Consider the following 27,448-nt stretch of genomic DNA (forward strand, 5'->3'; position numbering starts at 1 on the left):
AAGCAGGGAATTCTGGACATTCAGAGAACTTTCTGCAGTGTTGACTGAACTTTCTCTGCACTGTGCTGATTGGCTATGGACTAGTGTAATTTGGGGAAGTGGTTTTATTTGGACAGACTGGGTTTGGTCGGCTTACATCAGATTTAGGTGTGGACACATGCCTGTGCTGCCAAAAGGTGACTTCTGTTGACAGAGCCTTGTAGCATAGATCAGCCTTATTCTGGTTTAGCTTTAACCCATTCCTGATCAATTTAAGCTAAACTGAAGTTAATCTTGTTAGACAAACCCTTAGATTTGGTACATACAGAAATCACCCTAGTTTAATGAAAAGCATGATTTAGAGCCAACTTAGTTAAACTGATGCAGGGTCTCTGTGTTTCAAGACCTTGCCAAGGAGTCACTGAAATAATTTCATGTAGGGTGCTAGTCATCCTTTAGCTTTGTCTACTGGGGCCTTATATCTTTACTTTCCCAGATTTTTCTCATTCTTCCATTCACTTTTTTCTACAGTTCCACACCCACTTTTTTCTTTAATAATGAATTTGTCAGCCTAAAATTTTGTGTCACCAGAACAGGTGATTTTCATCCTTTATTTTCAAATGGGAAATACTATTTAAGAATTACGCACTCCCACCCTTCCTGTGTTATTTCTACTTCAGTGTCTTTTTGCCACCATGGTCCCTCTCTTTTGCCACTGGGCTCCGGTGATCACATGGGTCACACTACTATAAGCTTCTATTGACTCCCACAGGAGCTGGATGGGGCCCACAATTTGCTATTGTAATTTGAGGCCCAATCTTACAAGTTGCTGAGCAACCTCAGTTTTCAGTGATGTTAATGGAGATTAAGGGCATTTAGCCCTTTGTGGACGTACTTGGTACCTTGCAGGAACAGGGCTCCAGTGATTAAAACAAACTGTGGCCCAATCCAGCTCCTGTGGAAATAAGTGAAAAAACTTCCAGCAGCAGAATCAAGTCCTGTGGTCCCAATTCTGCCTTCAAATAAGTCCAGAGGAAATCTCTCTGTGTTGCACCCATTAAAAGGTAGGGAGAGCTGGGTCCTGTATTGCAAATGCCATCTGCAGCTCCATCAAGAACACTCTGTGAAGTTATGGGAAGCAAATACAGGCACAATCCTACAGAAAACTGCAAGTGGGCTGATCCCTGAATTCATGCATAGCAGCACTTAAGTTAATTGGTCTTCCTGGGCATGCAGGGGTTCTTATACATGGCACATCTGGCAGGCTTAGGATCAGTTAAGAGATTTTTTCCATCAGAGAACTTCCCACCCTGCTCCTTCCACTGATAAGCCCAAGAGTCAGAAGTTACAATATGCTAACTCTCAATAGCTCAAGCACTGGGACTCTTTCTAGCAGGAGATGCATGACAATTTTTTTCCTGTTAAAAAGTTGTGCTAAATATAGAATCTTGATTTATGGCCAAAACAAAGTCCACTAGCAATCACACTAGGAGGGCTTCTTCCTCCGTGTTACCACTGAGGTCCCTTAGGTCTTGCTCTAGACCTGGTGAATGCAGATGCTTGTTCTAGAGCTAAATTGGTTCAGCTCTGGGAACGGATTGTAGCCACGATATAGATATCAGAATAGTGTGTGTATATACATAAACATTTATATCTGTTTAGCCAGTTCATGTGATTTTTTTTTAAAGGCTTTAATTGTTGTAGTATGCATAGGGTTTGGATTTTTTAATGGAATTCATCACCATAGAATCTAGGTATCTCAGAGCTGGTTGAAAAATGCCAATTTTTCAAAGGAAATTTAAAACAAAAACTTGTTTTAACTGCAATTTCCCATAATGTTTGGGTTTTGCATGAAAAAGTGTAACCAGAATGTTTTCAGTTTTCAAAAACATTTTTGGTAAAAGAATTATGGGTTTCAGTACAACTGAATTTCACTGCCACCCAATTATTTTTATAGAAAACATTTCATTTTTGTCCAAATAGCAGAAAATTTTGTTGCAAATTAAAATTTTCCATGAACATTTTTACTTTCAATAGAAATATTTTCAAAGAATTTTTGGACCAGTTCTACCTCAAACATTAAATAAAGCCATGCAACTCTCCTGCTACTATAGATGGAGAAATGGAGCACTGAGAGGTTAGTGCCCTGATTTGCAGAGGTGCCAAGCTCCAGCAGCTCCCATTGACTTCAGAAAGGTACAAGTGACCAAGGTCACACAAGAAGTTTGTGGTAGATTTGGGAATAGAATATTAATTACGGAGATGGGTACTAGCATAAGAAAGAGTCCCTATCCTAGAGAGCTATCTTCTTTAATACTTGTCTGTACAGTGCCTAATGATAACTAGCTATTCTATAGTGATCTGAAATCATCTTACAAAGAAGGAAAGTATAATCCCTGTTTCATAACTTGGGAAACTGAGGCTGGGAAAGGCCATATGACTTTCCCCAGGTCATAAGGCCAGTGATAGAGCCGGGAATGGAATCTCATTTTCCTAAATTCCAGTTCAGTGTTCTACCCACACTCCCCACCCCTCCCACCCCCCATTGTACCTAGCACAATAAGACTCTGAATCAAGAATCATGGACCTCAATGCTATCTTAATACACCTCTACCTCAGTATAACGCAACCCGATACAACACGAATTCAGATATAACATGGTAAACCAGTGCCCCAGGCGGGCAAGGCTGCGCACTCTGGTGGATCAAAGCAAGTTCAATGTGACGCGGTTTCACCTATACGCGGTAAGATTTTTTGGCTCCCGAGGACAGCGTTATATCGAGGTAGAGGTGTACAAGTAGTAATGCTAGATCAAATCCATGCCGGTTGTTTCCTTTCCTTTTCCTCAAGCCACAAGGCCATCCCTTGTGCTCTTCCAGGTCTGAAAATTGCCAAATTGAAATGAACTGTTCATCAACATGTTATCAAATTTCAACCTGGAAATCAGGCATGCGGCTGTAAATTTGCTACCATTAAAGTGTACTGTAATAGGAAATACCTGCAAAAGCACGATAGAAAAAAACATGAATTAGTCATGATCTTATCAAAAATATTTTATTTATGAAAGTAACAATTATACTATACCACCTATACTGGAAGTATGTTGAATAATTGCTAGAATAAATACAGGCAATTAATTCAATATCTTATAGAATGAGAGGATTTATTTGACATTTGAATGTTACTCAAGCTTTAACTTACAACATAAATAGTTAAAAGGCAAACTCAAGTTTTTTTTAAATGTTTCTTTTGCTTGTTTTTAATACTGCTTGTTCTATTTTGTAACCAACAAAGATCAACTCTTCAATCATGAACATATTAGTATGACATTCAAGCAACCATGTATGTACCTTAACATAATCAGACAAGTAAGGTAGTGTGTGGCCCATTCATTCTACAGCAGAAACTATTCACGTCTGCATATAAAGGAAGGTGAACATGCTTCTAGATCGTTAAAAATATATGCTGGTTTCTGCTTTGCCACAGCCTTTTTTAAGCCAGAATCCAAAAGGGCCTATATTTGTATGCAGCCAATGTTCTATCATTATATAGTATATTAAGGCTCAATGCTGCATTCCTTTGCCTAATGTCCTGGTTAGAATTTAGTCCTAAAAGTTACTTTTCCAAAGCTTTCAAACCCAGTGCCTTAATTATATTTTCTAGCTCTTGAAATGAAGACCGGATGTCTTTCTGGAAGATATGTTTTCGTTAGACACAAGTTATTGGGCTCTCTACAGGGGTAACTGAGTGAAATTGTATGGATTGTGTTATACAGGAGGTCAGACTAGATGATCGATGGTTTCTTCTGGCCTTAAAAAAAAGATATATGGATGTCAGTTTAGAAGCCTTATTTAGGCACCCGGGTTTTGAAATTTTTCGCCACTTTTTGTCTTCAGTGCATTTAATTTTTATCCTAAGAAAATGTGCACTCTCTGCCTGATCCTGAGCAGTGGTGAGCATCTGCAACGTTCATGGAAGTCAAAGAGTTGTGGGTGCTCAGCATGTCCTAAGATCAGAACCTGTAGGCCCAAATCCTTCTCCCATCAAAACCAATGGGAGTTTTGCAATTAACTTCAATGGCATCAAGAACAGGCCATTTTATACCCATGGCCATATGCTGAGACTGTTGTGTTCTCTTTAGAGAATCAGGGTTCCCTCTTACAATGTCCTCCAATAAAATTGCACATATGTACCCCTTTGGCCTTTTTGTGCATACAAATATGTTTCTATTCAAAAACTGACAAAATGTTGGCCTTTTCCAATACAATTAAGTCAAAAATTCAAGAGAACATTTAAATACTTTTCACAGAAATAACCATTCAGCAATTTAAAAAATGTAGAGACATTTTATTATTTTTGTTGTGAACAATATCAAAATCAACACGTTTTCACATTGTGGGAAGCTTTTTGCGGGGAGAAGAAGTATGAATTCTTTCAAAACGTATTTAGAAGGATAGATAGAGAGCAAAATGTTGGGGAGGTGTTCTTTTGGCAGATAAGTAAAATATAAAATATGCAATTTTTAAAAAAAGTTGGTGTAAAAATACACACACACACAAATAAGACAATAATATAAAAATACAGCTCAGCCAATGGCCTCTTAAAATTTACCTTTGGCATTACATTTGTCAGCCTAACACAAAAAGACCCTTCCTATAAAACAAAAATATTCTAAAAAGTTCATAAATTAGGTTGCAAGATCCTTTGCTTGATTCACCAAACTCATTTCCTTCCTGTCCACCCACATAAGCATGACTAGTGAGGTATATAGAACGTAACACTGTCAGGCATATGCACAATAAAAAAAAGTGCATAAACAAAGAAGTCTTCCTATTTTCCTGTGAACAGGTGGAATCTGTGTGGTTTTTTTCCCCCCTTCAGAAAAAAACAATGGTGTGTTTTTACTTTGGCAGGATGAAAATGAACCCATAGAAACATGAATGTTTGAGTCCCAGCAGCAGTGATTTCTCGTGGTGACATTCTCGTGGTGACATTAATTCGATGTCACAAATACTATCAAGTTGTTGGGTTGCTTGAAAATTTTCCGTGTAACGTTCTGCAGAAATATCATACATCAAGCACCATATCGTACTGTTGCCCTTTCTTCCGCCTGCCACATTTGGTGATAAGAACCAAATACAAAGTCAAAAGCATAACCCAGTAGCATGCATAGAGTACTGTACCAATGATGAGAACTGTCTGTTCTGAATCGGAAAATGACTTTTTTGATTCCTTGCATATAGTGAAAATCACACCGCCTAGAAGGATTGTAAACCAAACAGACACTGGAATAAGTCCTATGAAATTGACGACAATGGTTTTTCTTCCTGATGTGCCCCACCCTGCTTTGTTTATTGTGGCTATTGCGAACATCTTCGCTGGAAGTAAACTTGACATGTACAACACTGAGTAGAGTGACATGAACACCATGACAATGTTTCCCCTAAGGCAGCTGGCAAAGGAAGACTTTACAAGGCCCACTAACTGAACTGTCAACAAGAAAAGGAGGATGTTCCAGATTTTCCCCCGGTAGAAAAGCTGAATGACTGTGGCAATGAGGAAGAAAGGAAAGAATCCAGTGATTACAGCTTCATAAGTCATCCACAAATGATGCTTGTGGAACCACATTGCATTATACAGCCACTCTCTAAAGTAGGATTTACTCCAACGGGTCTGCTGGTTCAACCACCTTAGATATTCTATAGGTGTTTCAGTAAGGCACTTTGATCTAGCTGTGTACTTTGTGGCATAACCCAGACTCAGCACTCGGTTAGTTAGATGTCTGTCATCTCCAAAACTACACTGGGAGCCCATAAATTCTTGATTGTACCAATCTTCCACAAATTCATGCAGTAAGGAGTTCCTGTACATTCCCAAGGGTCCGCTGATGCACTGCACACAGCCAAAATAGGACTGACAGGCTCGTTCTATGTTAAATGCCATCCAGTATCTCACGCTGCTGAGAAAGGAGATCCAGGAATCGTACTTGTTCAAAATCTGCAAGTAAAAGGAAATTTCAAAAATTAGCTCTAAAGAAACAGAAATATTTCTGGGTCAGAAATTAACACTCATGAAGTGACTGGCACTAACCAAAATATGGGACAATGACTTGTGGGAAGAGCTGTCCACCCTAACAATTCAGGAGAAACATCAAGAAACATCAAGATTATTAAATCGCCAGCACTTTTAACCAAGGGTTAGACTATCAATTCCTACCAAGCTGAACTGGCTCTTCCAGTAGCCATGCTTCCTCACTTACAGTGACTGTTCATAGTCCCTGTTCCACCAAAACTTCTCTCCCTTCTACCCAAAAACAACATGAACCTTCCCCTCACTTCCACAAAGAATCACCCTCCCGACTCATTGATCTTCCTTTCCAGCCCCATGTACTGACTCTTCCTCTGTGCCATTCTGCCCATTCCCACTTAGCAGACCCAGAAGGACTCCCGGGGACACACTCCCTGTTGTACCCAGTTTCTGCTGTGTGTAACAGAGCAGAAATGCTGCTTAGGAACTATTCACTTCTCTTTATGAGCTCACATTGTCTCCCACCTCCTTGACTCTCACGCTCAGGGTAAGTGTAATGCCTGATTTGTTCTGAGCAGTGTGCAACAGTAGGGAAGGTGGGAAGCAAGCTCAGACAGGGACTCAGGCCCAGACCCTCAAGGGTATTTAGGTGCCTAACTCCCAGGCCCTGTGCCTCAGCTGTTAGCTGGCTGCAAGAGTAAAGATATTTCTCCTTCATCCCATGTTAAAAGTCTACTGGGTGGAAAGGGAAACAACAAATTTTTACAAAACCTAAGACCAGTGGAACTGTTATTGTAAAAAAATTTTCATAAATCCCACCAGAAGCAATTATTTTGAAAGAAATAAACATCCCTCTGCTGCATTTGCAACCCAAACATTGCAGCACTGAAAATGCACTAAGATAGGTAAACTTGAGTGCCTGGTATTAAATTGATATTGATACAACAGGTATCACAAAATGATGATTATGAAGGGGACATGATAATACCGGGGTGCAAAATGTATTGGAATGACAGAGTAGGTTGTGCTGGTCGGGGAGTGGCACTATTTGTTAAAGAAAGCATAATTAAACAGTAACAATCTTAAATGAATCAAACAGTACCATAGTCTCTGTGCATAGGAATTCCATGCTTGAATAATAAGAATATAGCAATTTATACTACTAGCTAGGAAGGGTAATTTTGTAGAATATCATGGCTGAAAGGGACCTCAGCTAGTCAGACAGATTTTTACCCAAGCTCCCTAAATGGCCCCCTCAAGCATTGAGCTCACAAACCTGGGTTCAGCAGGTCAATGCTTAAACCACTGAGCTATCCCCCCCCTGATTACAAAATGCTCACAGAGATTAGAGATGCTACAAAAACAGAAAACTTGATACTAATGAGAGATTTAAACTGTCCCCATATTGACTGGGAACATGGCACCTCAGGATGAGATGCAAAGATAAAATTTTTAGATACCATTAATGACTGCTTCTTGGAGAAGCTAGTCCAGGAACACACAAAGTGAGAAGCAGTTCTTGATTTACTCTTGAATGGCACACAGGATCTAGTCCAAGAGATGAATATAGCTGAAGTGCTTGGTAATGGTGACCATAACATAATTAAATGTAATATTCTTGTATGGAGGAAAATACCAAAGAAACCCATCACAATAGTATTTAACTTCAAAAAGTGCATTACACAAAAATAAGGAGGCTAGTATATGAAAATTAAAAGGAACAGTCACAAGAGTGAAATGCCTGCAAGCTGCATGGAAACTATTTAAAAAGATCATAAAAGACACATGTATGTATATACCAAATAAAAAATACAGTAAAAGGACCAAAAAATGTCATGATGGCTAAACAACAGTGTAAAAGTGGCAGATAGAGGTATGCTTTAGAAATTGGAAGTCATATCCTGTTGAGAAAAATAGAAAGAAATGAAAACTCTGGTAAATCAAGTGTAAAAGTATAATTAGGTTGTCCAAAAACGAATGTGAAGAGCAACTAGTAGAAGACACAAAAAGTAACATCAATTTTTTTTTAAGTACATTAGAGGCAGGAAGTCTGCCAAACAATTAGTGGGACCACTGAAGTGTTAAAGGAGCATGCAAAGAAGACAAGATTGTTGCAGAGAAGCTAAATGAATTCTTTGCATTGGTCTTCACTGCAGAGGATGTAAGGGAGATTGCCACACCTGAGCCATTCTTTTTGGGTGAGTGATCTGAGGAACTGTCCCAGATTGAGGTTTCAATAGAGGAGGTTTTGGAACAAATTGATAAATTAAAATGTCACCAGGACCAGAGAGTAATCACCCAAGAGTTTTGAAGGAACTGAAATATGAAACGACTAACCGTGGGATGTAACATATTGCTTAAAACAACCTGTTTCAGATGCCTGGAGGATAGCTAATGTAACATCATTTTTTAAAACAGGCTCCAGAGGGAATCCTGACAATTACAGGCCACTAAGCCTAACTTCAGTACAAGGCAAATTGGTTGAAACTATAGAAAATAACAGAATTATGATATGTTGTGGAAGAGTCAACATGGCTTTTGTTAAGGGAAATCATGTCTCACCCATCTATTTGAATTCTCTGAGGAGTCAACAAACATGTGGATAAAGTTGATCCAATGGATATAGTGTACTTGATCTTTCAGAAAGTGTTTGATAAGGTCCCTCACAAAAGGCTCTTAAGCAAAGTAGGCAGTTATGGGATAAGAGGGAAGGTCCTCTCATGGATCAGTAACTGGTTAAAGGATAAGAAACAAAGGGCAGAAATAAATGGTCAGTCTTCACAGTACAGAGAGATAAATAGTAGGGTCCCCCAAGGATCTGTATTGGGGCTGCTGCTGTTCAACATATTCATAAATGATCTGAAAACAGATAAAAAGTGAGGTTGCAAAGTTTGCAGACAATATAAAATTATTCAAGATAGTTAAGTCCAAAGCTAAGTGAGGAATTAGAAAGGGATGTCACAAAACTGGGTGCCTGGGCAACAAAATGGCAGATGAAATTCAATGTTGATAAATGCAAAGTAATGCACATTGGAAAACATAATCCCAACTACACATATAAAATGATGGAGTCTAAATTAGCACAGAAAACATCAAAGTGCCACTATGTAAATCCATCATACTTCCGCACCTTGAATATTGTGTGCAGTTCTGGTCACCTCATATCAAAAAAGATAAATTAGAATTGGAAAAAGTACAGAGAAGGGCAACAAAAATGATTGGGGTATGGAACAGCTTCCACGTGAGTGAGATTAGAAAGCTTGGGACTGTTCAGTTTAGAAAAGAGACGGCTAAGAGGGGATATGATAGAGGACAATAAAATCATGACTGGTGTGGAGAAAGTGAAAAGGGAAGTGTTATTTACTCCTTCTCATAACACAAGAACTATGGGTCACCCAATGAAATTAATAGGCAGCAGGATTAAAATAAACATGAGGAAGTATTTCTTCACACAACACAGTCACTTGATGGAACTCATTGCCAGGGGATGTTGTGAAGGTCAAAAAGTATAACAGGGTTCAAAAAAGAAATAAATAAGTTCCTTGAGAATAGTTCTGTCAATGGCTATAGTCACCATGGTCAGAGAAGCAACTCCATGCTCTGGGTGTTCCAGGGCCTCCCAGAGAGATGGTCAAGTGGGGCAATTTGTCCCAGGCCCCGGGCCCCACAGGGGCCTCCATGAGAGTTTTTCAGGGCCCCTGTAGTGGCGTCCTTCACTCACTCTGGGAACTCTGGAAAACTCTCGCGGGGCCCAGGCCCTCGGAGCTTCTTCTGCTTCGGGTCTTCAGCGGCAATTTGGCGGTGGGAGGTCCTGGTACCCGCCGCTGAAGTGCCCCGAAGATCCACAGCGGGGGGATCCTTCCGCCCTGGAGTGTCCCTAAACTTCTGACTGCCAGAAGCTGGGACTGGATGACAGGAGATGGATCACTTGATATATTACCCTGTTCTGTTCATTCCCTCTGTAGCATCTGGCACTGGCCACTACTGGAAGACAAGCTATTGGGCTAGCTGGACCATTTATCTGAGCCAGTATGACTATTCTTATATTCTTATGATAATGTCAGAGAATGTGACTAGAAACAAAAGTGGAACTGACTTCAGTGATTTTCATTGTCCTAGTTCAGAGAAATACAAAAGTAAAACAGCATACAGAGTGAATACCTTATGGGATTTCAAAAATACTTTAATAATCGAAGCTGGAAATCATAAAATAATTAATGGAGAGGAAGGATGGCCTGTTGGCTAGGGTGCTAATGTAACAGTCAGGAAAGCCTGGTTCAGTTCCCTATTTTACCCAGACTTCCAGTGTAACTTTGGGCAAATCACTTACGCCCAGATCCTCAAAGGTACTTAACTCCCATTGAAATCAGTTAGGTACCTAAATACCTATGAGGATCTGGGCCTACCTCACAGGGGTGTAGTGAGGTTAAATATATTATAAAGATTACAAGGTCCTTAGATACTATGGTAGTGATGAGTACCACCAGAGACAGAAAATCTCTTAAAATAAACAGGACTCTAAAATACACTTCTACCCCGATATAACGCTGTCCTTGGGAACCAAAAAATCTTACTGTGTTATAAGTGAAATCTCATTATATCGAACTTGCTTTGATTGGCCAGAGTGTGCAGCCCCCCCTGAAGCACTGCTTACCGCGTTTTATCTGAATTCGTGTTATATCAGGTCACGTTATATTGGGGTAGAGGGGAATTTTACTACAAAACTCCGAATTCCTTGTGTTAAGTCAAGTCTGGGGATAATTTGCTGCTAATACTGTTCAGTTAATCTGAAGTTCACCATATCCACCTGCACATCACCCCCAACTCCGCCAACCATTGGATCTTCCTCTAAAACCTTTACCATCTCCACCGATGAGGCTGGATCAAGCATTGTATCTGAATCACAAACCTATAAGTAACACAAAGAAAAAAAAGAAAAAAATTAGTTAGGGAATATACTAGAGAAGAAAATTAAGACTGAATATAGTGACTCAGTTTACATATTATATGAAATGTAATAAAATCTCTGTTTGGAATTTGTATAGTTACTTCTGTTAAGGGCATTTGATATCAGAGAGCTAGACTTATCGTTGAATGAAACAGAGCATTTGTCTGTGGTATAGTCACAAAGAATCTTCTATTTTCCATATTATCTGTATTTGTTCATTGGCACATTGGATCAGCTAATCTGAACAAGAGCGATATTACTTGAGAGAGGGCGCTAAGAACCATATGAATCGAAACAAAACTTTTATGAGTGGTCTGCAGTTTCTTTGCTGAGCTTTGGCATAGGGAAACCGGATGTGTTTGGTGCACCTCATTCAAATGTGTCCTGTTCTCATAAGGGGGATCAATGAAAAGTTGACCCACAGATACTTCTATAAATTAGCTAGGACTCTGGGAAGAACCCCAATAGAAGAGTTCAGCAATTCATGTGAAATTATGTATTGTGGATTTCAGGGCAAATTCACTTTTCAGTTTAGTTGCATGTTACTTTACAAATAATACAGAGATTTGACATTTGATATGGAAACTATTTGGTATTTTCTCCAGTAGTGAAAAAAAGGAAAGGCTAAAAGCAGAGGTCACCAATACACAGAGATATTGGTACAGAAATGGATGACACTCAGGATGGCTCATTTTTTTGGCACCCAACTAAAAGACACCTAAAAGGGGGTCTAACTTTCAGAGGGTGGATGCTCAGTGCTGTCTGAAAATCAGACCTGTATGAGATCAACCCATCGGCAGTTGATTTAGCCGGTCAAGTGAAGACCCATCAAATTGCTCTCCAGTCAACCCTGAACTCTACCCCCGACAACAAAAGTAAGGTAAGGTTTCTCCTGTTGACCCCCCCGTGGTGTAGACTCTGTGGTATCGACCTAAGGTACGTCGACTCCAGCTACGTTATTCACGTAGCTGGAATTGCGTAGCATAGGTCGACTTACTGTGGAAGTGTTGACATAGCCTAAGACACTCATCAGGCTTTTTGAGTCAATGTCCTGAGTCAGTCAGAGCCCGAGTGGACAGGTGCTACATAACCTTAGCAAGGGCTGGCAGCATCTGTGTGGGGAGGCACTTCCTTTTTCCCATTTTTCATAGATTCATAGATTCCAAGGCCAAAAGGAATTACTGTGCTAACTTAATGCAATCGCCTGTATAACTTCCCCAAAAGAATTGCTAAAGCAGATCTTCTAGTAAAACATCCATCTTGATTTTAAAATGGTCAGTGATGAAGATTCTATTTCATAGACTATCAGGGTTGAAAGGGACCTCAAGAGGTCACCTAGTCCAACCCCCTGCTCAAAGCAGGACCAATCCCCAGACAGATTTTTGCCCCACATCGCTAAATGGCCCCCTCAAGGACTGAACTCACAACCCTGTGTTTAGGAGGCCAATGCTCAAACCACTCAACCCTTGGGAAATTGTTCCAGTAGTTAATTACTCTCACTGTTAAAAATGTGCACCTTATTTCCAGTCTGAATTTGTCTAACTTCAACTTCCAGCCATTGGATTGTGTTAGACCTTTGTCTGCTAGACTGAAGAGCCCATTATTAAATATTTGTTTCCCATGTAGATACTTATAGCTATTAATACTTTTGGCCAGTTTCTTTAGCAGAAACACTGTCCAGTTTTCCTGGACAGATATGAAAGATTCTGGACCAGCAAAACAGGAGATTGACGGCCTGATTCTTCACTGTGCTCCTTGTGCATCTATTTACATCCATGCAAAATGCTTTCAAATTAGAATAGCACTTTGTGCCCTGATTGCACTGCACAAGGTATGAGACCAGGGAGGATCAGGCCCATCACTTTTAGGAAACAAACTAGTTTGATTTTTCTGAGGTGGGTTGGGGGAAAGGTGGTGATTTACATTTGTATTTATTTATTCTCTGCCCTCTCCATGAACTGTTCATGTACCTATAAAATCCTGCTAAGAAACTCCTTCCTGTAGTCCTCCAGGAGCATACCCACCTTCCCTGGCCTTTGAAGCCCCCATGGTATTGATCCAGCGACTCTGGTACACCTCTACCCCAATATAATGCAGTCCTTGGGAGCCAAAAAATCTTACCGTATTATAGGTGAAACCGTGTTATATCGAACTTGCTTTGATCCACCGGAGTGCGCAGTCCCGCCCCCCCGGAGTGCTGCTTTACTGCGTTATATCCGAATTCATGTTATATGGAGTCACATTATATTGGGGCAGAGGTGTAGCTCCTTTGCAAGGTCCCAGATGACATGATGTTCAAATCTTGCACACTTCATCATACAATGCATTCTGGAGTCACCCCAGAGTGTGAGCAACTAGAACACTGACACTAAGAGGCTCCATAACTGGTTGACCATCAAAAGAGGAGTTTTAAAGGGGAAGCTTAGAGGAACTGACTTTGAGGTCCACAGGGAGGAAGGGGAGAGCCTCTAAAAAGCCTGAATTGCTTGGACAATCTTCACAACTTCCCAGGGCTTAGTCAAAACCAAACCCTGAACCTTGCAAGGTTTATCCATTGCTAGTGGTAGTCAGTGACAAACAGAGGCCTGATCCTGCAAACCTTACTCACCAGAGTAGTTTTAATTCATTTAAGGCAATAGGACCATTTCCAGGAGGGGGGAGTACTTCTGTGCATCTTGATCACAGAATCAGGCACAAAATACAGGATATCTTGTACAGACTCCAGGACAGTTTGAGAGCAATCTGTCTTTGTAGCTTTGGAAATGGGGATAGGACTCTGCCTAATTCATTTTTAGGTGAACAGTGTCATTAAGTCTTTAAAGGCCAAATTGTGGTGAGGTAATGCAGCTGTAAGAGATGAAGCAAATGCTACTCCTGGCCTTCGCTGAAGAATTTCTCATCTGTATTTTCTCCATTTCCCTCTCTCTCCCCTTTTATTGAATAGTCCTGGCTACCTTTGAAGGCTTAAAGATGTCTCCTTTTTACAGACTCTGCTAATGCTTTGAGATATTCCTGAAGATATTCCCTAATACAGGGGTTGGCAACCTTTGGCACATGGCCCATCAGGGTAATCCGCTGGTGGGCATGAGATATTTTGTTTACATTACCAGTCCGCAGGTGGCCGTGGTTCACAGTTCCTGGCCAATGGGAGCTAAGGGAAATGGCGTGGGCCGCAGGGACATGCTGGCCGCTGCTTCCCGCAGTTTCCATTGGCTGGGAATGGCGAACTGCAGCCACTGGGAGCTGTGGGAGGCCATGCCTGCAGACAGTCAATGTAAACAAAATGTCTTGTGGCCCAACAGAGAGGATTACTCTGATGGGCCACATGCCAAGGTTTGCTGACCCCTGTGCTAATCGGTTATTGCATGTTTGTATACAGGGCATCCATCTCAGCTTCTCCCAGAATCAAAAATTACCCCTGATCTCAATTTACATTGGCAAAGCAGGGATCTTCCAAAGTAGATCATTTTTTTTTAAATGTAACCATTTTGATAAGGGAGTAGTACTGTTCAGTATCAGGAAATGCCTCAGACGTCTCAGATAACAGTGCACAGATTTAGCATACTCACAGAAAGTCTAACCATTTTAAAAGGTTACAAAATATGCTTTCAACGGTCATGCTGTTTTCAAATAGACTGAAAGGAGCACTGTGTTCATAGCGGACTAGGATGGGCTAAAGCATGCTTCATGAAATATACAAAAGCTGCTTTATGTCAAGGTATGTTTGAATTGGCATTGGCCTAGTGCTTTAATACCTACCTGTACATAATCCACACTTCTCCCCAGTGCTTTGAATGCTGTGTACATTACTTCTCTTTTTCCTCCCCATTTCTGCATGATGCAAATACTTTTGTTGGATAGGACTAGTTGAGTTACGTGTTGCATACTCTCTTTATGTGACTCCTCTGTCTCACCTGGACCCTTCTCGTGAAAGTTATTCCTCCATATATAAGTGACAGATTTGTCCCTCTCCATGATTTCACTAAAAATGTCCATCATGTAAATGTCATCTTCTGAGTTCCCATCAATGACCATGATAACTTTAATTCCAGGGTAGGTCAATCTTTTCACTGAAAGTAAACATTTTCTTAAGTAGTCAGGATCCTCTTGATAGGCAGCAATACAAAGGGCAACTGTTTTGTTCAACTTTATTGGAGTCTCAAGTGATCTTTTCATTTTCCTGTGTTCTAAAAAGGCAAATAGGCTTTGGATGATGAGATGTGATGCCAAAATAGCACCATAGAGTCCAAAAGAGAAATAGTAATTGTCTGTTTGGATAAACTGGTAGCCAACAATGTAAGCAGCTGTGATTCCGAGCAGGAGGGAGACCCCAAAGAGCGTGGTTCCAAGTATTCTCAGGATACATATAAATCTCTCACAATGCATCTGCAACAAAACCAGAATAATAATTAACGTGACTGCTGTTTCCTGCTACAGAATGTAATCTGGGTGATCTCATGGATAAAACACAAGACAGAGAATCAGGAGATATAGGATCTGTTTCTCCATCATCTTGGTCAAGTTGCATCATCTCTGTGTTGCACTAATCCCCACTTGCAAAACGGAATGCCAGTACTTCCTTATCTCATTGGAGTGTTAAAAATTTGTGAACATGTGTAAGGTCCTCTAAGATCCTCAGACAAAAGGTGCTATCTACATAAGAGTCTGATCCTAGAAACCTGGGCTTTCTGGATGAGACCTTAAGTGTAACAGTACTGAAGTCACTTTTAAAAAATAGATGTCTGGCTAATTATATATATATATGGGTGAAATCCCAGCTCTACTGAAGTCCTGGGAATTTTTGCCATCAACTTCAACGGGGTCAGGATTTTATCCATTGAAGTCAATGGCAAAATACCCATTGACTGTAATACACAAAATACCCATCGACTGCAATATAGCTGGGATTTCACCCAGTCTTTGCAATTCTGCAAAACTTCAGTTGATTCTGACAACTTCCTACATTCTTACCTTAGCTGTCCCTGGTAGCCCTTTTATTGAACTCCAGCTTATGCAAGATCTAACAAGTATGTAAGGTGCTAAAATGGTGATAAATGGTATGTAAAAAGATATGCAGGCAGGCAGGCAGATTAGCGGTATGGTATATTCCCGGATTTCTTTCAATCACAGTCAAATCAACCATTTTATGCAACAGCTTTCTTAAAACCAACATAAAACGTGTAACATGATGTCTTCAAAGTCCTGATTCACATTCTGAACTTTAACTGCATGCTTGGAATTTCATGGGATTTAAAGACATCCTTGAGTGCTTTGCTGAATCAGCGCCTCTCTTTGCATTTTGCTCTCTTTCCTTTTCTATTATTCACATTTTCCCTACTGTTATCAGCCAGCGTGTATGTTGATAATATTCATCACACTGTCTGTTGGCCACAGCTGGATTTGGAACATCACCCTTTTACTTCATATATGCCTGCAGACTATCCCTTGAAATACAGGGGGAAATCGCTACTAAACTGTAGCAATGCAGCTGTACTCACTGTTTACATTTCAGTCTGCAAAGTTACAGCCATGGGGAAAAAATAAACCACAGAATTTTAGGCTGAGAAAATGCACTTCTTCCTTTTTTCTATTTTAAAGTGATGTATTTCAATATGAGAGAAAGGCTCTGAAATTTCCATTTGGAGCCAATAGTTAAGTAAGTTGCATAACCTGGACTCTATAACTAAAACTTGCTTAAATACTTAAAGCCAAATTCTGGCAGGTGCCATAGGTACACATCAGCAAATTTATGGCCAGCAGTAAGTCTACTGACTGTAAATCGACAATCTCTATTCCGACCTGTCTGAAATGTTGCAGAGAAGATCACACTCAAAAAGCTTTCCATGACAGGAGTCTTAGAGAAGCGTTACAGAACATGACCATGAATGCCAAATGATAGGTGCATTAGAAATAAACAAATAAAATAATCGATCTCTAGATTAGATGATCCTAAAGATCATACTATATGGTCCATGTGTTTATTCATCTTTCATATAAACTAGTTCCCTGACAGCTGAACTCAAAAGGTATTATGCCATCTTACATCTGGGCTGAATTTGTCTCAGTAACGACTCTTTTATAGCATGAACAATGAGGAGTCCTTGTGGCACCTTAATAGACTAACAAATTTATTTGGGCATAAGCTTTTGTGGGCTAGAACCCACTTCATCAGATGCACGGAGTGGAAAATTCAGAAGCAGGTATAAATACATGAAAGGATGGTAACAGAGGCCAGACTGTGCTTACATTATAATAAAACTGAAGCAGTTATACATAACTAACCTGCTACAGTACCGGTCATGTTACCATATTAATTCTCTCTTCCTATGAAATATATCTGCACAACAATGTTGAGTTCTGTGTGGTTATGTTTCTAGCATAACTTCCCCTCAAAATATTTTCACGAGATCAAGAAATGGGTTTCTGGACCTGATAAAACAGCAATTTTATTTTATTTTTTTCATCAAAAACAATCTAAACTAAATACAATATATATACTATATATTAATAGATAAATATAATCCCTGGCTACAAAACTAATGCATACTTTGACCTAAATTTGTGACTTTAGTGAACTCTCTTTCCCCTTTTATACATATAAACTAGGGTTTGACAATTAGACTTTTAACTGACTGACTGTCTGGGAGAGTCTGGAAAAAGCTGTTCAAGGAACGTTCTCAAGCTTTAGCATGTGGACTGTTGATGTTTTGCCCAGTAGACCTGATCTTTATCGGTTTGAATATACACAAAGAGAGAGGAGCCAAAAAACCTCCACCCTGCTTTAAACATTTTGCCAAGGATCTTACAGGAAATTCACATTTTTACATGTCTGGGGCCAAAAAGGAGTGCTGAGTAGGCGATTGCTATATCAGAGACTTTTAAGGCCAACAGGAACTATTATGAACATAGTCTGACCTCCTGCGTAACTCTTAGCCACATCCTTAATCACACTTTGAACATGATTTTACCGAATTTACATTTGAGCATAACTTCAATAAGTATCAGAGAAACCAAAAACCTAAGTCAGGAATGTGTTATTCCAATTTTACACTGATGTAACTCCATTGCTGAAGCAGGCCTGAGGTGGCAAGAATATATGAAGACTAAGTACCCAGTTTAGTGGGGAGGGATAGCTCAGTGGTTTGAGCATTGGCCTACTAAATCCAGGCTCCAAGTTCAATCCTTGAGAGGAGCCATGTGGGGCAAAAATCGGTACTTGGTCCTGCTAATGAAGGCAAGGGGCTGGACTTGATGACCTTTCAAGGCCCCTTCCAATTCTACAAGATAAGCATATCTCCAATTATTATTAACTTTTCAGATAATTTTTTTTTCAGTGACTTCTTTAATACCCCTTTCTAAATTATGCCCTTAGACCTAAATCCTGCAGACCACCATTAACTTCAAAGGGTGTTCTGCCCAAATAAGACTGTTCAGAAGTGTCCAGATTTGGCCCTTTGTTTTCAATGAATAAAACAGAAATTCCAGCCCTGATCCAGCTCCTGTTGAAGTCACTTTGGGCTTTGCCATTGACTTCAAAGAGAACAAGATCAGATCTATAAATACATGTATAAATTACTAAGCTCATTAAGGGCTTCATCCAGAGCCTGATGAAGTCAGAGAGAATCTTTGACTTTAGTGAAGTTTGGATCAGACTCAGAGTGAAATCTTGTTGCCCATATAATGGGACCATGGTCCAGATCCTCAAGATATATAGGCAAGGGAAGGTAAGAGCCTAAATATATTTGAGGAACTCGGCCCAAGTGCCTAATCATGCACCATTAAAATAAATGGGTACGTCTACACAGCCTGCAGAGAGGCAAGCCTTCCAGTCCGGCTCAACAGACTTGGGCTAGCAGGGTTTGCACTAACGCCCTAAAAATAGGGCTGTAGGCAGCACTTTGAAGTTGCAGCTTAGACTTGGGGCTGGGGCTCTGAAGCCTAAGGAGCAGGTGGGCTTGTATTTAGCTGTGACTCTGAGTTCCTTTCCCAGACCCGAGGAAAAGCTCCATGTAGCGGATAGTGGGTCTCACTCACCAACAGAAGTTGGTCCAATACAAAATATTACCTCCTCCCCCACCTTGTCACTCTAATATCCTGGGCCCAAAACAGCTACAACAACACTGCAAATATCCAGCATAATGTCTGTTTACATTAGCATGATGGTGTAAGTGCATGAAAAGTAGTGTTTCTCACCACTGCTGAGATTAAATAGATCTTACTCTACACTAGCCTTACCTGGCAGTGTTAACTGAAACCTGAAATTCTATAGGGCTTTTCATAAAAGCTTCTCGATAAGAGTGTTTGAACGACTATAGAAAATGGAGCTGTGGCATCTTAATTTATAATTAAGGCCCACATTGTGCCATCTTTACTCATGTTGTATAGTATGTTAGGTTCTGAATCAGGAAAACACTTCAATATGTGTTTAAGTTCACCCATACCCAGGCAAACACTTAACTCTCAATGAGAGTTAGGCATTTGCTTAAAGTTAAGCATGTCCTTAAGTGCTTTCTTGGCTAGGGATACTTTCCTGACTCAGGGCCTTACTCACCAAGTTATCCCATTGAAATTGATGGGACTAGTTGTGGCGTAAGATAATGTTCCTCTTGAGTGAGGCTGGCACAGTGTGGCCCTGAGAGTGTAAACCCCTCACTTTCCATAGACATGGAGGGGTTTCCTCTCAGAGACCAATAGGAGCTGCACATGATCAGTGCATCTGAAAAATGAAAAGCCCAGAAATGAGTAGGGCCCTACCACATTCTGGGTCCATTTGATCAATTTCACAGTCATAAGATTTTAGAAATCATAAGTTTCATGATTTCAGCTATTTAAATCTGAAATTTCATGATACTGTAATTTTAGGGGTCCTGACTGTATGTTTGGGTTGGAAGGTTATTGTAGGGATGGTTGTAATACTGCTACCCTTGCTTCTGCACTACCAGGGCGTTGCCTTCATAGCTGGGCAGACAGAGAGCAGCAGCTGCTGGCCAGGAGCCCAGCTCTGAAGGCAGTGCCGCCGCCAGCAGCAGCGCAGAAGTAAGGATGGCCTGGTATGGTATTGCCACCCTTACTTCTGTTCTGCTGCCTGCAGACTTAGGCCCTCAGTCAGGAGCCGTCACTATCCATCCACCCAGCTCTGAAGGGAGCAGCGCAGAAGTAAGGATGACATGGTATGTTATTGCCACTCTTACTTTTGCAGTGCTGCTGGCAGGGCGCTGCCTTCAGAGCTGGATGCCTGGCCAACAGCTGTCGCTCTCCAGCTGCCCAGTTCTGAAGGAAGTGCAGACGTAAAGTTGGCAATACTGTGATCGGCCCCCCCAAAATAACTTTGTGACGTCTCCCTTCCCCACAACTCCCTTTTGGGTCAGGCCCCTCGATTTGAGAAACGCTGGTCTCCCATTTGAAATCTGTATAGTATGGGATAAAAAACACACAAAAGACCAGATTTCACAGGGGGAGACCAGATTTCATAGTCTGTGATGTGTTTTTCATGGCCAAAAATTTGGTAGGGCCCTAGAAATGAGATTTCAACCTAATAAATAGAGAGAGAGAATAATAAATAGAATTGGGGAACAAAATACCACAAAAATAACACATATTGGTATAGGAACACTTCAGCATTCACTGCCATAGACCCCTTACACATTTATGTAGCTGTTTTCTCAAGTAGTGAAAGCCTTTAGGTGGTCCTCTCCATCTGCTAATATGGGATTTGGAACTGGTGACTAACAGGGGTCAAATTAAAGTCAGACTTGTTTGCAACACATGGGATGTAGCTCACTACATCAGCTGTTTAAGACAAGGTCCCTAATGTGCAATGCACACACAGCTTTCAGAGGAAACCCTGAGCCGCTTTTTCCCCAGAAAGGTTGAAAACAAGAAGGGTGAGATGTAAAGTCACAAATACAAATGAAACTACATGGGGGCTATTTTGGTTTGTTTTTTAATCACTTCTTATCCGTTTCAAATTTTCTGGGATAAATTTTAAAAAAGGAGAATTAACATTACAGTATGATAATGATACTATTTAGGAATGGTTGTAATTGGGTTTTGAGCAGAATACTCATGCGGGGGAGAGAGTTCAGATGCTTTGGAATTTAAAGTTCGGTCAAAATGTGGATCTGAACATCAAATAAGATTACAAATACTTCGGGCTATAATATTCCATTGCTTTTTCTGATGAACACCACTGAAATAGTTAAACCTCTGTAATACAAAATGGCCCTGATCTAGGGACATAGCTTAAAATTAAACTCTCTTTACAAAGCAGAGTCATTTCCAGTTTTGCCCTAGTAAAAATGTATCCAACTTGTATGATACTTTTTAACCTTTACAACTATATTTTACTGAATAATTAACCACACAAATTAATTTCCCATGTGTACAAAAAGAATAATGATACTGAGTAAAGCATTAAAGTGTTTTGAGATCTACTGATGAACAGTTCTATATAAGAGCTAAAGATCTGATTTGTATCCCTTCCAGTGTCTTTAATTATCCACCAGTTTTGTAATTTAATCTCTCTCTCTCTCTCTATCTTTCTTCCCCCTCCCCCACCATATATCAGTCCAAACCTTGCTCAGCTTACCTACATGAGTAATTCAATTGGTTTGAATGTAATTATTCAGATGATTATCAAGCCCTACAGCAGGGCCACAGGAGGGGCAAGTGGGGCAATTTGCTGCAGTTTTTGGTGGGACTTTTGCAGCAGGTCCTTCAGCGCTGCCAAACACGGAGCGGAGTGAAGGACTTGCTGCCAAAGACCCGGAGCTTCTTCTGCTCTGGGTCTTCAGTGGCGAGGGCTCCCTTCATTTTGGGTCTTCGGTGGCTGGGGTCCTTCACTCGCTGCCGAAGTGCCCTGAAGACCCAGAGCAGAAGGACCCCTGCTGCCGAAGACCCCAGGCTCCCTGAATACTCTCGGCGGCCCTGTCCTACAGTCCTCACTCAGGCTAATATTCCTGTTGATATCAATGAGATATGATCACTAAAGGTTTTAGGATCAAGTCCAATATAAAATGTCTCACACACATATCAGTATATAAACAGATCTCCCACTGATGTCAGCGAGAGTTGTATGCATACAGCCAAGGGAAGAATTCAGTTAGCCCTTTATAAGCCAAAGCTTGATTTCCTTACCCATGTGACTAGCTGGTTTTGGCTTCAGTAAAACAACTAGGTCTGGCCAGCGTGTATGTGGGTGTGCATAAGAAAATATATACACAGATTAATATATGCTGTAATGTATATATACACAAACGTCTACATATAGACATATAGTGCAAATGTTATCTGATTATTATGAATTGGCATCCAACTTAAAGAAATTTAGATGTATTTTGGCAGCAAAATAAATATTTCAACTTTGAAGTACAAATGATTCCATAAAATATGAATTATAAGCATAAAATAACTGTCCACATTCCCTCTTCCAGTTTACAGAAGGGAAACAAAAGTTATGTTATATCTGCACATTTTTACATTAACAGAGTTGCTATATCTGTTGTTTAGAGTTATTTGTCACTTCCAGATTTTACATACCATTTATCTTCTCGAAGGGGTTCACATAAGACTAAAGTTAAGCCCGGTTTTAGGTAAGAGAACAGGATAGCATATCAGAATTAATGTCAACAAACTATGCCTGCCTTTAGAAGTTTTTGAATACTGGACCAAGGATCTTCTCTTTCTACTCACTACTCCTCCAAAAGTATTCTCTTATGAGCCTTAGCAAGGCCTGTATTGTTTGTTAGTTTTGTCCCTGATGTAAACAATGGTGACAAACTCATAGAGTTATGCAAAGGTAAGCCATGCTTGTACAAAAAATTCTGTTTCATCAATCATTTCCAGTTTACCTGTCATGCAGTTTAGGTAAGTATTTGGAATTAAACATTTTAGTGGATCTCAAACTGCAGGCTGGGACCCTAAAGTGGGTTGGGACCCTATTTTAAGGGGGTCACCAGGGCTGGCTTTAGAATGTCTGCTTGAGCCCCACTGCCCAGGGGCTCAGGTTACAGGCCCCCTGCCTGGGGCTGAAGCCCTTGAGCTTTGGCTTTGATGCTCTCAAGATGGTGTGGCTCAGGCTTTGCCCTTCCTCCTCCACCAAGGAAGTGGGACTTGGGTGGGTTCAGGCTTCAGTCTGCCCTTCTGGGATCATTTAGGGGGTTGCAGTGCAATGAAGTTTGAGAACCCCTGAACTACTTACATAGTATCCACCTTAAATAATTTTGATCGGTGTTTATCTCTTAGTGATCTTGTAATTTATTTACTGCTCATTCATAGATCATAGGCCATATCCTGTTGGACTGACTTATGTAAGTCATCCCATCACCTTCAATACAGGAATCATTTGGCCCTGTGTATATAAATCTAGCGGAGGAGACAAAATAATTTGTTTGCTCCAATGCCATAAATATGTACAGCCAAATTCTCTGCTAGTGTGTGAAATTCCATTGAAGTCAGTGGTGCTGTGTCCCTGTGCACTAGCAGAGAATTTGGCCCATGGTATATGGGTATGTGTGTAAGAAGATTTACAAGCTTGGCATGAAATCCTGGCTCCACAGAAGTCAATGACCAATTGACTTCATTGTGCCTAAGCTTTTACCCATGAGTCTTTAATATTACAGTACTTTAATATATAGTGTTTGAAGGAGAGATGCTAGCTTGAAACTAATAATTTAATATTAATGTGATCATTTTAAAGTGCCCAAAGCCCCAAAAGACTAAGAACTGGATCCTGCAAATTCTTATGCCTGTTGACTTGCATGAGAAGTCCCATTCAATGTAATGAAATCGTGTCGCTAGCCTCTTTGCCAGAAGCTGGGATTGGGTGACAGGGCATGGATCACTTGATGATAACCTGTTCTGTTCATTCCCTTTGGGGCACCTGCCATAGGCCACTGTCAGAGGACAAGATATTGGGTTTGATGGACCTTTGGTCTGATCCAGTATGGCCATTCTTATGTTCTAATGAGATTACTCATGCAAGTATGTGTGTGCAGTCACACACAACAGCAATAATGTACCTGTTTCCCTGGAACAAATACTGAGGCACTTGTGCTGTATGCCTCAATGTGTACTAATGAAAACGTTTGTTTTCCTTTTAAAAACTGTGATACACCTCTACCTCGATATAATGCAACCCGATGTAACACAAATTCGGATATAACGCCGTAAAGCAGTGCTCCAGGGGGGCCAGGCTGCGCACTCCAGTGGATCAAGGCAAATTCGATATAACGTGGTTTCTCCTATAACAGGGTAAGATTTTTTGGCTCCCGTTATATTGAGGTAGAGGTGGATGTATGAATATTTTAAAGTAGGCAAACATTAAGAGTTTGTACAGCTTCTACCAATGTGTGATAAGGAAACTTTTGACCTCTTCTATCTCGTCAGTGGAAGACGAACTGAAATCCGGTTCTCTGCTATTTTAGATGGAGCGTCTGCATAGTACATGAAATTAAATTCAAAATAAAATGAACATAACTTTCATGTCAGGAGCGATGTAGGAACATTAATCCATAATGACAGCCACATCAGCATGTTGCTTTCTGTTGTCTGCGTGGTTCTGAAGTGTGCTGCTGTTGGAATGCATGGGGCAGGTTGTGATCTCTCTTGCACTCGGCAAATATGCAGAAGCTCCGTTGAAGGAGATAGAGGCTAATTCGGATAAGAGAGATCACAGTCTGGTTCCTGGGCTGGTCTCCCCCAAGCAGCAAACCCTTTTGGCAAGCGAAGCTGGGTCCTCGTTGCACAATTCTCTAAGGGCTGTTTATCAGAAAGGAGGTTCACTTCCTAAAGCGACATGTGCTAAAGTCTCCCAACGCCTCTCCTCCAGCAAACAACAGAGCCAAGGAGCCGTAGGCTCAGACCGCCACTTCCTGGGGAACCCCCTTCCCGCAGGCATTAGCCAATCAGGGAGAAGCGCTCTCTTACATCATAGGGGGCGGCCCCTAATGCAGTGACCTCAAAGGTATTCCCCGCTCTGCCACGTGGGTTGCAGCTTGTAAATGTCCTCCCGGCGGTACTGGCTTGGCTGCGGCTGGCTGGAGCTGCAGGCACGGCCCGGGAGCGGAGCCGGCTCTCGCTCGGCGCAGGGGTTTCTTGACCCCGTGCAGCAGCAGCAGCAGCCGCGGTTCTCCCTGCCCTGCAGCCTGTGCTCCGTGCACAGGTACGTACCCCAGGCCGGGGTGCCTCCGCAGCTCCTGCGCCGGAGAGACACGCCTCCCGCGGGCGCTAAGCCATTGCTGGCAGTGGGACGGGCTCCCGCAGCACCGTGACAGCTGGACCCCGCGTAACGTGACACTGGGGTCTCTCCCCGACACCCTTCCGCTCAGCACCCATCGCTCGCCCGCCCCCCCACTCGGCTGCTTGGGCCAGATCCGCCCCCCTGCTCCCCAAGACGCTTTGTGTGTGGGGGGGGTCCTCTTGGGGGTGGGGGCACAACGAAGTGGTGTGGCTCCAGTGGTGGGGCTCGGAAGCCCGCCTGCCAATCAATCAGCCTGTCCCCCGATTTGCTCTTACAACACGTGCCTAGCTCGCTGGCTGCCATGCCACGTATCTCCCCGCAACCACACACGCGCGCGAACCCATTCACACTGGCGTGGTTAGTAGGACTTGTGACCGTTTGCATCGGAGCCCAGCAGGGCTGCTCCACGTTACACTCCCCTCCTCAGCCTATGCAGCAACCGGACGCCTTAGGGGAGGTGCTAAAAAGTTTTCCGGGTAGTGGTAGGTTCCCCCTCTCCCCCCCTCCCCGGCCTCTAGACTCCCCCCACCCTCCCCCGGGATCTCTCTCCCCACTTTATATTTCAGCGAAACATCTTGATCGCGTTTGCGCTCTCTGAGGTGGGGCTATAGGACAACCCTCTCCTCCCCCCAGCCTTCCTGCAGCCCCATCCCTGCCTCTGCTCCTGTCACGTCCCCCATCCCCTGAACGCACAGCGGAGAGGGAGGGGATCACGGTCATGTTTGCACAAGTGTATAAATGACTACACTGTGTGCAATCCAAAAACCCAGCAGCAGGCTGGATATGGTGCGTGTGGAGAGTCGAGGAGGCTCCAGTCCCAACGCACCTTTGCAGCTGAGGTGAAAGAAGAACTTTCTAACCATGGCCCGCATTTCCCGCGGATAAATTGCGTGAGCTCGAAAGCATTTTTTTTAGACGAGAAGTTAGTGTAAAAGACGCACCAAGGCACTCTGCATTCCACTTTATTGCCAGAATAGGTGTGCACGGGGGAGGGTAAATATGCCCCAAATTTCATTCAGACGCATATAAATCTATCTCAGTCTTTGCAGCAACATTAATTCGAAGTTGAAAATGGTTTGTTCCTCTTTAGATGAAATAAATATAAATCACGTACCTTGTTTGTCCTTTGCTCATAAAGGGTCCTCGGCTTGCTGGGTGGTCTTGTATTTTGTAGCTCCCGCGGAACAGTTTCCAGTACTGAGGTAATAGATCAAATCGCGCGTCTCAAGGATTGAGCATCAAGGAGAAATACAAATAATCACTGGAAATTATTCACTCGCCCTCATTTCTCTCCCACCTGTTTTCCTTCCCTCCCCCCCTTTTCCTTTCTCTGCTTCAGTTTCTAGCTCAAAAGTTTCTCTCTTAAAACAAACAAACAAACAAAAAACCGCTTCGAAATAATTAACGTGAGACTCGTTTCTGGCGCTCGAGCGGACGGTCCTGTTTGAAACGCGAGTCGCCAGGAGCCTGGAGAAGTTGCAGGCTCTGAAAGTTGCGAGATGGGCAGCATCAATATTAGAAAGTCTCTTTGGTGATGCCTCGCAGCTCCAGCGCCTGGGTCAGTGAGGCGCAGCAGCGGGCGGGTAATATTTTCCAGACGTCTTGACTTTTTTCTTTCCTGCTGTTGCTTTTCTGCCTCCTCCACGTTATGGGGTCTTCTAACAAGTGAGACTTGGAGGTTGTTTTAATAGGGCGGAGGATGGGGACAGGGAGGAGGAAGGGAGGTCCTGTGGTGGGGGGGGAGGGAGGAAGAACTGCCCAGTCAGACTAAGTTGGGTCTAGAACCAGTTCAACTGAGTTGAATTCAATTAGCCTAATTGCAAACATTTGCGGAAAAATGCAATACACATATGTTGTCACCACCTGATTTCCTCTTCATGTACAGCAGTTCGGAAAGCAGAGCCTCGCTTTTAAAATCCCTTGAGCTGTATTTGTGTGCTTGGGGTGCAGAAGTTTCTCCTGCGAACGTACTTCACACAGTACATTTCTTATAAGTGAATTGCGCCTATGGAATTATGAATTAGTGTTCTTTCCTTGATATGAATTAACTTCAGTTTCTTGGTCTATCCTAGCTCCCAGGATTTCCTCACACACTCACTTTCTCTCCAACTACTTGCACTAAGAAATAACACTGAACCTCCCCACTAGCCTGACTGACTTCTGCAGATGTAGCTTCCAGAAACTCGGAAATAAACCGTATTGTCTCAAATTCTCGTACGAGTTTTGCCCAAAAAACTTTTATACTGATCTCCGTC

At 41.9% G+C, this 27,448-nt stretch overlaps 1 protein-coding gene across 1 annotated transcript; it reads right to left on the bottom strand.

The window, feature by feature from the left end:
- Positions 1 to 3,111: 3,111 nt before the first annotated feature.
- HAS2 (hyaluronan synthase 2) lies at positions 3,112 to 26,768 on the bottom strand. The gene is made up of 4 exons (XM_032777236.2): positions 26,308 to 26,768; positions 14,714 to 15,340; positions 10,814 to 10,915; positions 3,112 to 5,976 (listed from the first exon to the last, which is right to left on the bottom strand). Exons 2-4 carry the CDS (start codon positions 15,338 to 15,340, stop codon positions 5,047 to 5,049), a joined length of 1,659 nt encoding a protein of 552 aa, XP_032633127.1. The 5' UTR covers positions 26,308 to 26,768; the 3' UTR covers positions 3,112 to 5,046.
- Between the last annotated feature and the right edge of the window lie 680 nt (positions 26,769 to 27,448).

Source organism: Chelonoidis abingdonii, chromosome 2, assembly GCF_003597395.2.
Source record: "Chelonoidis abingdonii isolate Lonesome George chromosome 2, CheloAbing_2.0, whole genome shotgun sequence".
Classification (NCBI taxonomy): Eukaryota; Metazoa; Chordata; order Testudines; family Testudinidae; genus Chelonoidis; species Chelonoidis abingdonii.

What these genes read in the sequence shown, in the direction of transcription:
- HAS2 (XM_032777236.2), bottom strand. Translation starts at nt 15,340, where the DNA reads ATGCATTGTGAGAGATTTATATGTATCCTGAGAATACTTGGAACCACG. An exon ending in GAAGTGTGGATTATGTACAG is followed by an intron (nt 10,916 to 14,713) that starts GTAGGTATTAAA and finishes TGTTACTTATAG; the next exon opens with GTTTGTGATTCAGATACAAT. An exon ending in GAGTTGGGGGTGATGTGCAG is followed by an intron (nt 5,977 to 10,813) that starts GTGGATATGGTG and finishes TTTTACTTGCAG; the next exon opens with ATTTTGAACAAGTACGATTC.